The sequence below is a fragment of the Epinephelus fuscoguttatus genome, linkage group LG10 (genome assembly GCF_011397635.1).
Source record: "Epinephelus fuscoguttatus linkage group LG10, E.fuscoguttatus.final_Chr_v1".
Lineage (NCBI taxonomy): Eukaryota > Metazoa > Chordata > Actinopteri > Perciformes > Serranidae > Epinephelus > Epinephelus fuscoguttatus.
The window spans coordinates 12,254,517-12,271,125 of record NC_064761.1 but is presented as its reverse complement, the minus strand read 5'-3'; the positions used below and the strand labels follow the sequence as shown (position 1 = coordinate 12,271,125).

At 41.4% G+C, this 16,609-nt stretch overlaps 1 protein-coding gene and 1 long non-coding RNA gene across 4 annotated transcripts in view; both read right to left on the bottom strand.

Moving 5' to 3' along the window:
• LOC125895241 (uncharacterized) overlaps nt 1-16,609 on the bottom strand; it is a 211,054-nt gene that overhangs the window by 48,072 nt on the left and 146,373 nt on the right. For all 3 annotated transcript variants that reach the window (XR_007450158.1, XR_007450159.1, XR_007450157.1), the window contains one exon: nt 6,438-6,736. This is a non-coding gene — a long non-coding RNA (uncharacterized LOC125895241). The remainder of the gene's footprint in view (nt 1-6,437; nt 6,737-16,609) is intronic.
• On the bottom strand, nt 741-3,291 carry sox2 (SRY-box transcription factor 2). Its single transcript, XM_049586902.1, has one exon. It carries the CDS (start codon nt 2,711-2,713, stop codon nt 1,745-1,747), a length of 969 nt encoding a protein of 322 aa, XP_049442859.1. The 5' UTR covers nt 2,714-3,291; the 3' UTR covers nt 741-1,744.

Sequence of the window (16,609 nt, the reverse complement as noted above, 5' to 3'; positions counted from 1 at the left end):
TTTAGACCTAATTGAACATTTAGGCTGATAAGCTGCAGCTCTATGATTTGGAGGAAGAGGAAAAAAACACAGCAGAGAAAGCGTCCAAAAAAGTATCAGAGCCTATTAGTTAAACCAAACATCAAGAGGAACGGTTACAACATGAAATAAAAGCCTGAGCTCATGGGATTAGGTTGGTGTAAATACTCCAATATCCAGCTATGCTGTTGTCACAGTCAAGTGTCATTAGAAAATTAAAATGCACCAATGACAGAAATGCTGCTGTCACTTTACACATATAATGAATGAGGGTAATAACCCTGATTTATGCTTGTTTATGAACAACATATCTTCTCCCATTCAAAAACAGGCCCAAAACAATAACTACAAAATAATATATAAATCCAGTTGTTAAATTAATTTAAAAAGAAAAATAGGTATTTTAAAATGTACCTTGGGCCTCAACAGAAATGCTCATGGTTTTTTTTTTTTTTTTTTTTTTTTTTTTAGAACTGATGATAAAAGAGGAGAAATGACAGTCTATACCTGGGGATGTTGGGCATTTGGGTGGAAAAATCGTCCCCCTTTTGAGGAAACATGGCAACAAACTTTGGCTTGATGGGGCCATCCGCAGGCACTAGAAAATAGAAACCACGACGCACAAGCTGGATTATTTGATCAGTGGAGTTTAAAAGAAATTCTAATATTTATATTCATGAAGATGTAAAAAGTCAATGTTACATTTACAGTAAATGATTAACATCAGAAAACAGAAAGGCTCCACAGGCGGGTGACAATTCAACCTGCACATATTAAAAATAAAAATGACTGAGGAAAATAAAAATCAAAACTCAAACAATTTCAAGTATCCAAATTTCCAAAATTTATTCATTTCAAACTGCATATTGAAAAAAAATATACTCAGCTGAAATTGTAACTGTTATAAGGATGGTATTAGTTCCGGTATATATATACATGGAGTGGTTGGCTTCTGCGTACAGGCCACAATTTTTAAAATACAACTACGGGAATGAATTTTTTTGAAATAAAAACTTAAAATATCACAGTAAATATACAGAAATTGTACAAATCAATTAGAAAATAAAGAGCACAAGCGTCATACCTCTAACAGATGAAAAGTGGGAGACGGAAATATAAATTAACAACCTATATTTTAAGCTGTATGAGAGAAAAAAAGTGTCTTATCTTTTTTTTTAAAGAAATTAAAATGTTTAGTAATATTGACCTTAAATGAAAAAAAAAGCATTACCTGCTTCGTTTTTATGTCCCTTTTCTTTCCAAAGTTTGCAGTAATAAAGGAGCATAACTGATCGCTCCCATATAATTCCAGTTCTGCCATTTTCACTTTTAATATTTTCTGCAGAACTGGCATTGCTTTATATATAAAAACAAAAGAAAAGAAAAATGCAACCTCTTGCAGTTTAACAAACAATTTCATCTGATTGTAATGTTTCTTTGATAAATACTGTACAAAAGGTGATTGCAATAATAAAACATTTGATTGCGACTCCCACTTTCTAGTCTTCCAAACTTCATCCACCAGTGAAGAGGGGATCTCCTACCGTTCCTCTAGAGCTTCCTTAGAATAAAATGAAAGAAAAAAAGAGTCGTGTGTCCTTTTCCTGGAGACTTCTATACAACTTTTCCCACCCCGAAATTTTTCTGTACAAAAATAGTCCAACGTTAATAGTCCACAGTTTCTCTTATAAAAGTTCATTTTTTCTCTCTCTCTGCTGTGTGTCTCTTACATGTGTGTTAACGGCAGCGTGCCGTTGATCGTCGTCCCGGGCACGGCGCTCTGGTAGTGCCCGGACATGTGTAGCCTGGTCTGGGCGCTCTGCTCGCTGACCTCCGCCCCGGGCAGGTACATGCTGATCATGTCCCTCAGATCTCCGCTTTGGCAGCCCGGGGCGGCCCGGTGGGACGACGAGGTGACGACGGGCGGGCTGGAGCTGCTGGACTCGGACTTCACCACCGAGGAGGGCCCCATGGAGCCCAGCGCGGTCATCCCCGGCGTGGTTTGCTGGGAATAGGACATGGAGTAAGTCGGGGAGCCGTTCATGTAGCTCTGGGAGCTGGTCATGGTGTTGTACTGCAGGGCGCTCATGTCATAGCGGTGCATGGACTGCATCTGGCTCGGGTTGTGGGCGTTCAGCCCCGGGTGCTGGTAGCTCAGCTGGTCCTGCATCATGCCGTAGCCACCGTTGGTCCAGCCGTTCATGTGCGCCGCATAGCTGTCCATCCGCTGGTTCACCCCACCGCCCAGCCCGCTGCCCACCCCTACACCGACCCCAGCTCCCATCCCGTTTCCTCCCGGAGCCAGCAGCCCACCGGGCAAGGTGTACTTGTCCTTCTTCATGAGGGTCTTGGTTTTCCGCCGGGGCCGGTATTTGTAATCCGGATGCTCCTTCATGTGCAGGGCCCGCAGCCTCTTGGCTTCGTCGATGAAAGGTCTCTTCTCGCTTTCCGACAGAAGTTTCCACTCAGCGCCCAGTCTCTTGCTTATCTCCGAGTTGTGCATTTTGGGATTTTCTTGCGCCATCTTCCTCCTCTGGCCCCGGGACCACACCATGAACGCGTTCATGGGTCTCTTGACCCGCTCCGGACTGTTTTTCTGGTTGGGGCCGGTGCCGGACGTGTTGGTGTTGCCCGAGCCCCCCGTGTTGGTCTGGGGAGCTGGGGGCTTCAGTTCAGTCTCCATCATGTTATACATCAGGAACAGCTTTTAGTTGGAGCTCCCGAGCAGAGGAAAAAAGAAAAGCCACAGAGACAAACTCCACAAGCCAGAGGCAGGACAGTGAGGAGCGCAGGGCTGCTGCTAAAAGTTACCTGGCAATTTTTCTCTGCAACTTTTTTCTCTGGACAAAAACAAGCACCAAGCCGCGTCTCCACACACTCTCACTCTCTCTCTCTCTCCCTTCTCGGTGAGTGTGTGTCAGAGCGTGTGTGTGTGAGTGTGTGTGACAAAGAGCCTTCTCCCAATAGGTCCCTGCTATGTTGTGTCCACAAAACTTCTCCCGTCGCTTCTCCGAAAAAGCATCAACAAACTGTACTTTTTCGCCTCTGTCCGCCTGAGCCTTGACAACTCCAGATAGTTTTTGAACAAGTTAATAGACAACCATTCATGTGACGGGGCTGTCAGCGAATAAATGGCTTCGACCTGGCCAATCAGAGGCGGCCTGCTCCCCTGACACACCAATGGGAGGCATTAATTAGCATAAAGGGGCGGGGTCTGCTCTGCCCCGAGACACACGCATACACGCACACTCAGGCTGCCCATATGAGCCAAAATAAAGTACATATTTACTATTTCCAGGCACATGGAGAGATTTCTCTGGGAATATATATACCGTGGCACTTTGTAAACATTTGCTATGGTGGAGAGGAAGCTGCAAAAGCTGGCTGGCTGAAATTAGAAAGTGTCATTTTGCAAAGTGTACGAGAAAAATAGGACTAAAAACTTTCTAAATAAAAAAAATATATATGTCTAACAGTTTCTACTTAATAAGGGGATTTTTTAATGTTTTGGTTCACTTATTTATTCAAATGTGAAGCCTTTATTCTAACAATAAATCGGAAGTCATGCATAATAAAATAAGACTAGCCTAAAATAAATAAATAAATGTTTAATACATTCATCACATGTTGACATTAATGGTGTCTGTATCATCTTATGTTGAGCAGCATTGTTCTCACACTGAGTCCCAGCCCGTGACACTGCTGTTGTTCAAAATCAAAAAGTCACTAATGCCCCACTTACGGCCCCAATAACATAACAACACTTAAATAAACTTTGTTAGTTAACTCAAAGCATTGAATAGCGGTGGTGTGTGTGAATGTGTGTGTGAGAGGGGGGGGGGGGGGGGGGGCAACGGCTGGTTTTTAGCGTTGAAAAGAGGAAAGGTAATCCAAGATGTTTCCCCCAGTCCTTTTGTTTAGTGAAGTTGAATGCCAACACACAGAAGGCAGACGGGCTCATCTCAGCACAAATAAGCGGTTTTTGTTTGGGATGTTGTCGCTACATCTGTCCGGACAAAGACCCAACTCCACTCCACTTCCACTGCCACAGTGCTGCTGTTGTTGTTGGGGCTTTGTAGTGGGGGGCTGTGGGGTGGAGTGTAGGGTGGGGGGGATACACGGCCTACCGGGGACACGAGGGGAGGAGAAATAAAGGTGAGGAATATTTTAAGATAAAGTGTGTTTGCACAAAAGGCGCAGCTCATTCATATAAGCCTGAACAAGCGTGTCAGCCAATTAGTGTGAATGAAAAGCAGGCCTCCACCTGCTTCACTTGATTCTGGATCAAACCAACCACACTGAGATGATTATGAGATGAAAACCAGCATCATCGCATTTAAAAGCGGAATCACTCACTCATATAGTTTTAATGTCCAAAACGACTTAAGTTTTTTGGAGCTTGGAAGTGTTGCTGCCACTTGTTTTGCTTCCTTTCCTCAATCCCTATCTAAAGACAAGGCGTCCTGCTGCGTGACACCAGTGCCGCCTACTGGACAGAGGTGGGACTGCAAGCAACCCCAACCGCCAGACAGGTTTTTCCACACAGTGCAGAGCAGGAATAGAGGATGGCTGTTTTTGGAAGTTTCGTCAAAGACACGGGAAAAATATTATTTAAAATACATTTACCACCAGCAACAGTATAGAGCTAAAATACCTGACAAGAACAGGAGCTATTTAGTCACAACACAGCTTGTCTGGATCTGCAAGCCACACAATCCCAATAATTAAAGATAGATCAAGTACATACACCTGAAATAATTTAATTTAAATGCGTGTCTCGAGATTAAATCATAATTGAAAGTGAATAGATCAAGCCTTATTATTTTGTTTTAGTCATTTGATAATAAATGGAGGAGCGGAGCCCCCGTGCTCTCATTATGCCGGCCCCGGCAACCTTACATAAGATTCATCTTGTGCTTAATAGGCTGCGAGAGGCGACACATGCAGCTCGGTCCATTATAATGCAAGGTTGAAATGGGCCGCTCGGCTGCTATCTGCATCTGAGTGTGTTCCCCGCTACCTCTAATCTGCTTATGATAATAAAGGAACAGCGGGGCCCTGCAGCTCTCTGAAAGCAGGCCCCCATCCAGCCGGGAATGGCCCCGCATCCACAATCATCCTGAATTAAAGCCGTTGTTTGACAAAAACCAGGAGAAACTAGCGGGGCGGCTCCCTCGGACCACTTGTAAGCCCCCTGCTACACCAGGTTGGGATGGATACAGCAAATATAGGGAGCGGCACGCTGTGATATCAAAATACTGTTTTTGTGGTTGCACAAATTTACGTGATGGGATCACTGCAAAAAAAAAAAAAAAAAAAAAGAACAACAATATAACACACAAAAAATTATATTCTATTAAAAGCCGCGCAGAAAGACGTGTCATCGTGTTTAAACTCTTAAATAAACTAACATACAAATTATAATTTATGAGTATCGCTTTTATATTGGTGCATGTGAATTTACCCAAATAAAATGCAAATATCAACAAAGGGATTCATTCTGTTAAAGGGAAACAAATGGTAACTCTATATGGCAATGAGACAGACAGATTTCAGGTGAAATGGAAATAAACTTGTCTTTTCTTGCCACTAGGGGCCGTACCAGGGGCTGGGGATGTAGCCGAGAAAATACTTTATGAAAACATTAATAAGTCCCTCTTGGAAATAATTGTAGAAAACATATAGGCCTGTAGCACTATTTTTTTCAACATGAATAAAGGAATATAATTGTTCATAATTCTGAAGATACCAATAAGTCAGATGCTCAAAATATTGTTTCTTATATGATTCTTCCTCTTTCTGAAATAAACTTGGACAAATATGTATGTAATTTAGCCCGACAATAAATAAATAAATGCGATTATGGCATAAAACATAAACGTCTATCAAGTTGTAAATTTGACAAGATCTGCGTCGACATGTTAGACTATGATGAATTCAAATATAAAGTGATAATAGTGAAATATAAAGTGAGAATATAATTTAAAAGGTGATATTCGGCAGAGTAAAATAAAATTAATCTCTATAATAATGTGATAAAAGCGCTTCAGTGTATATAAAAAAAATAATACAGAGCGTTTTGTTTGATTTGTAATTTAAACTTTATGTTATTTAACATTGTTTCAATAAGTACTGAAAGAGGAAAAAAATAATTTGAATTAAATTACAAGCAGAAAGCAAATGTAAAATGTGATGACCATAGAGATGGTCTGTGTGTAGCCTATGTTGAGGAGAAACCCAAACCGGCCAACAACAACTCAGGCAGTCAGTCAAGCTCATGATGCCATGCGGTGTCATTCCACAACACTGCATGTTTTACACACACACCCCGACTCAAACACACACTAACATACCCTACACACCGACACACACACACAAACACACACACGGCTTCTCCTCTCCACCGCACTCCAACTTACTGCCAGTTTGGGAGTTGTCTTCCTCTCGTCTTGATTGGCAGAAATTAAACAAGATGCCATTTCGCTCAACCTCCTCCATATCTTCCTCTCGCTTCCCCCCGGCGAGGAAGCCTCAACTTGTCCGGGACAGAGCTCCCGACGCCGGCCGTGCAACGTCCACCCGGCACTCTCCGCGCCTTTCCCCCCATCCCCGGTAGTCCGCGCGGTTTCTATCCGGCAGCCGGCTCGCTTTGTCCGGCGTGCAGCCCCGTGGAGCCCCGCTGTCTGTCTGGAGCTCCGCTGTCTTCTTTCCGCTAGCCCTGCAACAAGAAAAGCCGTTTATGGCGACACACAATGTGAAAAGGGGGCCGATTTAAAAAGGAGAAGAATGCAAGCAAGAACAACAAAAGTCAGTTATAGCAAAGTCTATGCCTCTCCTCTCCTATCTTCCACCCCCTAGCTTAGCCCACATAATGAGCAGGAAAAAGCTTTATATTTTGTTCACTGGGTATTCACAGATAATTTGAAGCCATTGTTTCTGCCACAGATGGTTCTTTTTAATACAATAACGGTGCTCTTTGTGAATAGCGAGCCCACAATAAAAATCTAAAGCGTCCTCCTGAATAACCATTTTGTTCTCTCTTGTATAGGCCGAACAAAAGCGCCAGTGAGGTAATGGCCTGCCTTATTGAAAGCCTCAGAATGGGGATTTGATAAAGATTTTTTTCGCTCCTTTTTCCTTTTGCACAAAGTACACGGCAATGTCAAAGAGAAACTGACACGGCATGAAAAGGGAAAAAAGGCTCGAAAAAGTGCATGCTGTTGCAGGTTGCAAGCATTATTATAGTTATTATCGTCATCACGATTTATTTAATGACTAATATGATTGTTGTTTATATTATTATTTACATTTCTTAACTTTGTGCAAAAGTCAGAGGTGAGAGGTTGTTTTGGGGGCTGCAGCAGAGCAGGTCAGGTGCAGGCGTGTTATGGATTTTACAATGGAGCTTAAATCCAGAATACATTAGCCTCCAAAGGTCTGCTAAGGATTTGGCACAGTCTCATAATTTTGCATAGGGTGAGTCAAGTTGTGCTTGATAGAATTAAGGATTCAGGGCGCATACCCTTGGTGTCTTGCAGAAACCTCCTGTTTCTAATTCTACCCTTTTCACTACAATGGCCCAGAAAATATTGCATGCCCTTAAAGCATTGATAAGGCACTGTGAAATGTCATAAATGCACGGATGTTAATAGTAGGGGGGAATCAGGTAGACTAATGTAACCTGCTAAGGTTGAGATGCACGCCTGCAGGTGTGTGCAGTCAACATGTATTAGCTCCTCCAGGATGAATCCTGCAGCCATGTGCAAGCCACCTCAGTCTGCCCACGGTTGATGTAATTTGTAATTAACTCATGGCTAATCAATAAAGCGTTTAACAGAAAGCACAATGGACACACAGGGGATGATCCCAAGCCAAACATATTGGATGTCACTGATCGTTACAAGGTGAGGACACCCTGTCTATCACAGAGGTGGAGGGCGAGGGTGGAGGAGTGGGGGGTGCAGCAGGAAAAGATATGGGCACTAGATGAGGGGAGAGGGAGATGAATGGAGGGAAGGAGAGAAGGGCAGAGAGGAGAGAGGGGATAAAGGGGGGAATAATGGAGGACAGGAGAGGTGAGGAGAAGAGAGCAAAGAATCCCATTTCAACTGGCCTGGCGTAGTTCATAGAACTACACACACACACACACACACACACACACACAGACAAACACAGACTCAGTTTTCCTTTGCAAACATTATCCCTGCGTCTTACACCAATCACACGTATCAACACTTACACACACATTGGATTAAGAGCAAGGCCTTGCATCTTCCAACAGCCTGCATCACACATAAAAAAAAAAAATCAGCAGCAGATACTTTGCAGGTTTTTTACTGACTCAGTTCATATCAAAAGAGAAATGCCTGTACACTGACAGAACACAACACGTGGCACTTCATATGACAATCAATATTAATAATCATGTTTTGCTGCATGTACAAAATGACAAAAAGCTCGTCAACAGCTAATTTTTCCCATGATATGGAGCAGCACAAACCTTTTCATATTTGTCTGAACTAAATGTGTTCTTCTCTATGTCATTGCAAAGGTAATATCATATAAACGGATACTCCAGTTATTCAGCGTCTTGACACCATCAACAGTGACAGAAGGCTCTAAAACTGCTCCTAAAAAAGAAATAATCTGTATTACTTTCATAAATAAAAGCCTATTTTGCTGAATTTCCATCAATTCATGAAATCTCTTTCACGTGCTGCATCGCCTTGCTGCATTTTTCAGGCTAAAATCCACTTGCAAACAGACTAAGTGATGCACTTAACATTTCTAGAATTTAGCGGTTTTCAGCAGCACTAGCCACGACGGCTGAACAAAAACAACAGACAATGACAGAGACATCCACGGACACTGTGTATAGGTACACAACATTCCTAATGCCTACTCATCATTGAGCTTATAAGGAAATTACATCTACATCCAACAAGCAAAGACACAGAGTTGGTGACAGGTGATATCTGGAAGTGCAGTGCCGAACACCACAGCAGAGACCAGATAGTAGTCCGTTAGACAGGTTGAGTTGAGTGAAGAAGAGGAGAGGGGAAAGCAGCCGAATCAGTGCCAGAGGAAGGTTTAAAGACTGTGACAAACACAGAGGCAGAGAAATACAGCGAGGATGTCAGAGAGAGGCAGGCACAGAGAGAGGGGGGGGGGGGGGGGGGGGATCAGTGCTCTCAGTGTGAATAGGCTTAGCAGTAAAGAAATATGACTATGCCTCTTTATCTGATCAATCTGTGCCATACAGTCTAAATCACAGTTGTACCACTCATATTAGAGAGCTGGAGCACTTTTAATTAGAAACCCATCCACAGAGGCTCAGTGTGAAAGCACGAGTCCAGTGGCACCACCAGAGCCTTTAGAAACACCAGCATCATCACTGAATGCTAATGCATCTAACACTGAATCTGTCTATTGACATGTGCACACACATTTACACACACACACACACACACACACACACACACACACACACACACACTCATGTCAGCATTTCCATATGCATGAGAGTGGACACATTTGCTGCATCTGTTTTGTGTGTTTTCTCGTACCTCGGCCTGATGGGAGATCCACAGCGGGCTCCCTTTGTGTGTCTGCATAGTATTGTGATAGTGTGTGAGTGTGTGTGTGTGTGTTTGTGTGTGTGTCATACAGAGGCATTGACACAGTAATCAGTGAAAAGGGGGTTGCCCTATTGAGGGAGATGTGGCCAGCCAACTGTCAATCATGTCACACGCAAAACATTACCACACACACACACCCATTCATTATCACTGCTATACTTGCTCTTATGTGGGACATTATTACGAATGGCTGTTTTAAGGGTCATGCTGGGTCACTCACTGTTAAGGCTCATAACATGATATAAAGTATGCTCAGTACTGAGTTCTGATGAAGTCTGATTTTCATGCCATGTACCCTCACACCATCACACACTCCTGCCCTGAAATGTATAACCTTAAAGGCTGATCTGTATTTGTTTTTGGATGTTCCAAGTTAATCCTCAAACAAGATATTAGCAGATACTGAGTACTAAACAGTTTGAATCGAGATTTGGAGCATTAAATGCAATGCAACATGTTCTCATTTCCAGCTTATCAAATACAGCAGCCTGGTCAAAGGCCCTACGCTTCAAACTATGACGCTCTACCTAACCCTCCCCTAGTCTCCAGTCGTTACATGCATACGGTGTCTTTTCAAAATAAACTTTCGTTTTTCTTACAGGAAACAACACATAAGAACAATAGAACCAATATGGTGCAACAGGTGCAATTTGGTTAGGTTTAGGAAAAGATAATGGTTTGTGTTAAAATCATAGACTGGCTAAAATAATGGATGTAGCCACTGTGACGTCCCCCATTAATTTGTGTACTCCCATTTTGAAACCTTGAGTTTGGCATTATGGCTGTCGCCATCCTGGATGTTTGAAGCCAGAAGTGGCCATATTTGGATGAGAGGCTGCAGCTGTGAAGGAGCGAGGGGTCGATCTGACTCAGACTGTGGTGACGCCTCGTAGACAGACTGTAACTGAAAGCAGCCACGCCATCGATTATGCATAACTTTAAGCCTTAATAAAACGTTAACAGGTGAGTTACATACAGGTTTTCCACCTGTACAGTTGTCATGAATGTTGAAATTAGCTACATAGACTAAAACGGTTTTATGTACCAGGTTGTAAACATGTTTATTTCTGCTGTAAAGTTGGGCATTTTAACATGCACGTCTACGAGGATTGACTAAGTTAAAATAACTTAACTTACATTATGATTTAAGTCAATTACCAAGCCATGACCCTCTCCCCACACAGACTTTGTTGCTCAATGCTCTTCAACATCACCTGATTTCCTTTATGTTACCATCACAATCACTACGGCCATGTAGAGCGTCACAGTTTGAAGCATAGGGCCACAGACCAAGCTGCTGAATTTATGAGTTGGAATTGAGAATGTGTTTTATAGAACCACCCCTTTAATGACTTAAAGTATGTGTAAAAGCACTGCAAGATACATTCATTGTTATATTGGTATTTGTTAAAAAAAAAAAAGAAAAGAAAAGAAAAAAAAAAGATATGAATTAACTTCGACTAAGAGCCTCTGGCCAAAACAAAATCAAGAGAATATAGGACCATGTTAAAAATTGCATTTTAATATCACAGCATTAATATTAATTTCATATACTTAATTTTCCAGTTTTACGCACAATAATATCACCTACAAAGAATTTCAAAATATTACTATAAATTTTTATTTCATTGTAGACACTGTGGCTCAGGAGTTACAGTGGGTCGTCCACTAATCAGAAGATAGGTGGCTCGATCCCCAGCTCCTCTAGTCCACATGTCAAAGTATCCTTGGGCAAGATACTGAACCCCAAATTGCCTCTGATGATGGTGGTTCCATCGGTGTATGAGTGTGTATGAATGGTTACTGAATGGCAGGTGGCACCATGTATGCTATCCTGGGCTACCAGTGTGTGACTGTATGCGTGAATGGGTGAATGTGACTTGTAGTGTAAAAGTGCTTTCAGTGGTTGAAAGACTAGAATAGCACTATACAAGTTATACAAGTGCAGTCCATTTACCATTTAGACAGGATAAATGATCACATATGCCTACACAGACAAGACGGGCAGGAAGTTAACAAACTATAGGCCAACTTTCTATAATCAAACTCTATAAAATTTGTAAATGTCCACCACTAGAGAAGAGTCTGGTGATACTGAAACAGTAACTGGCCCGTCACTGTCCTACTCTACTAGATGATGTAATGCCCAGCTTTGATGTTGCTGCAAGTTTCGGCGTGGACGGACAACTTTTCAAAAGAGACTTGAAAATGCTAGAGTGGACATAAATTTCCATACTGTATGTAAACAGCATTTTCAACTTTATCAGCTGTGGTATGGACATGGTCAGACTCTGAAAAGTGCAGGACAGACACTGTAAAGTTGAGGATTAGAGCTTTAAAGATAGTAAAAATGCTGACCACCAGAGGGGAGGGTGGTTGGTCAGTCCTGCAGCTGTTTGTTCAGGAACCAAAGACACGCAGACACAGCTGTCAGATATTTACAGAACAACACAGCTCAAAGGCATGTCATTAATAAGGAATGCAGCATAAACAGTTTAAACAGAGCAGATACAGAAAGTGTTTGTTAGAAAGGCCACCATGCTTTTCACATATGGTTTATGTTAACATGTGTTGAACAATCTGGACTTCAAAGTTGAATGTTAGGTCTTAATAGATACATAAGACTTTGATTTGACTCTAAACTTTGTATTTTTCAACCAGCTCTGTAACAGTAGCCCCTTTTAAACTGCCAGATTTTCCGCGAAAGCTGCGAGCGTTTAGACACACAGAGCCGGATTGGTGAGTTGATCCGAGGTGCCCAATTTTCCGCCTCGTAGGGTAGTCATATTTGGCGGAATCCTTTTAGTTTTAAACAGACCGAGGCAGCCTTCCGCAATGGGAGGGGCTATTAAAGACTTGTGGGAGGAGCTGTTGATGACGCCACACGTGCAACCCACTGGTAGTGGACTAACAAGAAACAGCTGATAGCAGGAATTAACGAACAGCTAGTAGCAAGAGGGAAATGCAAACCTGACAGACACTGTAAAGATGAGCAACTGGGGAGACAAGGAATTGCACGCCCTCCTTGCCCTCGCAAACGAAGAGGCCATTAGCTGTCGGATGACGGGGACGGTGAAGAACAGGCCAACTTATGAGAGAATCACTGAAGGACTGACCAGCCGCGGCTTCCCTCTCACGTCACTGTTTACGTCACACGCTGAGCTACACGTTTTGTTACTTGCTCACACCCCCCCATTGCCCCGAAAAAGGCACATTCTGTATCAACAAAAGTAGGTAGGCGGCATTTTGCCGCACTCCCCAATTTTGTTTTTATACTACCAATGCTTTCCTGCAAATTTGCACAATTTCTGTTTAAAAAAGGCTAGTGTGACTCGAAGGATGGATATTCATGGCCCTGAGAGGATAAAGCCCACTGACTTTCATAATCTATTGGCAGAAATGGTATATAATAATCATAACTATGTTTTCATAAGTGTAAAATCACCTAAAAATAAGAAACACTGTGATTTTGTAACCTCAGAATGAACTGCTTATGTTTACATATGGAGCAGATCCTCTTCCATGGAGTCTACCATGTTGTTCTACAGTAACCCAGAACAGACAATCTAAACACTGACTCTAGATAGGGCCATTCACATTTTCACATGGGCCACCGTAGCTCCTCTACACATTTGGGAGAAGTTTCAGGTCTGCAACCTCACGGCTCGATGCCACTAAATCCTACACACTGGATCTTAAAGACATCCACGCATCAAAGATTTAATCTGTCTAATAATTGGGTTTATTTATTATATTTATTTACCAAATACCTGCAAAACTAGTTGCATTCAGGCTGAGCTGGACATTTTACTAAAGTACAGCTATGTACTTTGTGCTAATTAGCAAATGTTAGCATGCTAACACACTAAACTATGATTAATGATAAACATATTGAACATTAGACCTGCTAAATGTCAGCATGTTAGCATCACAGACCCGCTAGTGTGGCTGTTAATCTTGTTTCTAAACTGCTTCAGTACATTTGGCCATTTTGCTCCTGTTTTGTATGGTACAAAGTCTTGACTACTGGATGAATCTTTAACTATGAAATTAACATAATGTATTTAATGAACTGATCCATTATCATCATTTATCTCAGGTTTATCACAGGCATTTCATGTACAGCTGCATCTGAAGAGTAGCGTGGTACCTAAGAGCAAAAGCACAAATGATGATCCACAAAAATCCTGCCATATAGCTGAAATTTTTATTCTTTAGCCTGATGCCGGTTTGTTTGGTGAAATGTATTAGACCCTCACAAGAGTGACGCAATTATCGCCAGGTGTGTAGGGGAGGTACTGACATACAATAACCAGTTGTATATAACAAGCACGTTTCACAGACTACATTCCACCATTAATATAAACACCATTCTAAAGATATGCGTGTCATTTTCTACTTGCAGAGATCAGTTATCCTGTCAGAAAATATCCAAAACACCAATTAAAGAACCAGTGAAACATCCACACATTAAGACGACAGATGTTTAGATTTAAGATGAAACATGAAATTAGTCAGGATGAATTAATGTCACTACTGCAGACTTAGATTATCTAGATGATGATGATGAAAATGACATTTTTGTAGATTAGGTATTAAAGGATATATTATTCATAATTTTTAAATACTTGATTACAGGCTAACTTGTGTTTAAGGATCTCTTCATGACAACCAAACCATCGTCACTGACTGATGGTTACTAAAGGCTAATTATTTGACCGACTACGTGACTGTCATTATAAACTAACAAGTTAAAATGATGATCATCACTGGTCTGATAAAATATTGGATGAAAACACAGAAGGCTGATCATCAGATCAGCTAAATATTCCTCTGACATATTAAAATGACTATTTGTATAATAGCCAATTCAGTCCATTTGATTGACAGCTAATAATGATCAAAACCAATAATAACCAATTACTTACAAGATTGACGAGCATCAGAGAATGTGATTGATGGCTAATGTGCTATTTGAGCATTTGGTGCCATTTCAGCGCAGAAGTAAGCCAAAAACATCTAATCGAAACATCAGATCAGCCAGATGAAGAAGCGGACATTAAAATAACTTATTCACTGAGCTGATTGATGGTTATTAATGATCGAGTCAGATTAGCAGACCGGCTGAAAGGAAAACTCTCGTCATTTGAGTGACTTTTAAAAATGTGCTGCAGAGTTACAAGCGGCTGCATCTGGCAAAATGAAAAGAGTAGAAAATGAAAATCTGGTTTACAGCCATCTGTCACATGAGAAGAGGAACCAAACGATCTGACAGCACACAGAGACACATCAACCAAAGCAGAGGCACAATGCACGACACTCAGCTACCATGTTTGTGCAGGTAAGTATAAATGTTTAAACGGTCAATGCAGATAACCGTATATTGCTTTTTTTTGTACAGGTTTTGAGACATCCATATCTTAGATTAGATTTGTGCCTTGGCTCCAGTTTTTTCCAGTGAATGAAATTTTGGCTGTAGAGCTCACAACAGTAAAAAAATGCAAATGCATGTCCTTTTTCACAAATGTCTACGTTTGTGAAAACATCCTTAAAGTTATTGGTTTCTCCTTTGCCTTTTCTTTGACAAGTAAAAATCCCTGCCATGAAAAAGGTGGATTTGAATCGGATTAATTTGGAAATGCAACAATATTCAGAAAGCAAAATTTGTTCTTTAAATAATTTGTGAAATAGTTTTTTCAACTTCCAAAGAGGAGCAGGACCGAAAAAAGTTTGGGAACCACTGTTCTGGATGATCCACACATGTCACTAAAACGGTTTTCACAGGAACTACTTTTTTTTTTTAATTTTAAATGAAAAGTCCCTATAGAAACTTTTGAGAGTGTTTTTCAGTGGATTGTCCAAAATAATGGGGACCTTGATCTTAGAAAGAAATTTTGCTGGCTATTTTCTAAATGTAATTTTGTGAAAGAAAAGGATGCATGCATGTACACTGTCAGCATGTTCATTAGAGTTGCAACACTTACCGTACTTCAATTTGGACTGTAGATGTGAGTTTTTATTCGTCACAGCACTGGAAGGTCGCAAAATTAGCCAAACCAAAATTAGCGTGTCTATGCAGGTTTCATTAACACGGGTAAATCTGCTTAACATAGGCTATAGACCCTTTTCCCATTGCCAGTAGCTGTAGCTGTAGCAGACAACTATGCCTTCTGTATGTGGTTTTTCTTTTTTTGGTGTGTCACGTTCTACGTCATGGACAGGCCAGAACACAGGCCAGTGAAAATGTTACAGCGGTTACTTCTTTACATATATCACTTACTTATTCAGTCACTCTTTCAAACTTGGTGCAGACTAATTTGGAACAATGTTTGACGGCTGCCTGGGTGGAGATGGATGTTATTTTGTGATGGCGCATCATTGCATCTCGCCACTGAAGGAGCTAATATTCGTGCATTCACTCAAGTATTGTGTTCCGATCAACACTGATCAGAGCCAGAGGCGATAAATACATGTGTCTACTTTGGAGGCATTTGACCTGGGTGTGAATGCCAATTAAAGCCTTCCCCATTGCATTAAAAAGCCAGATGTAAGCGGGTGTAAGCAGGTTTTTTGTGCAGTGGGAAAGAGGCTGAAGTGTCACAAAGTGATCAAATTATTGTACAATATGGGACTTTTGGCAATATTGATCGTGCATCGCACAGAGGACAAAATATCGTACAGGTGTGATAATTATCACACATCTGGCGACAATGGCCACTGAACTTTGACAGCTATGAAAATTCACAATAAAGGACAACGACAACTTAATACTAAAGCCACAAGCTTCAACAACCAATCAAAAGGGCCGCCAGTCACCTGAGACAAATAACACAACTGATCAAAAACATCCCTAAAATACAAATTCAATTCAACTGACTTTCAATGTAGTGGGGTGGTGCCAGAAGTCTTGCAGACTGAGACCTCAAAACCTGGTCAAATAAAACTAAACTATG

Bases quoted from the DNA above. Each gene is read 5' to 3' on its own strand.
- sox2 (XM_049586902.1), bottom strand. From the start codon at position 2,713: ATGTATAACATGATGGAGACTGAACTGAAGCCCCCAGCTCCCCAGACC.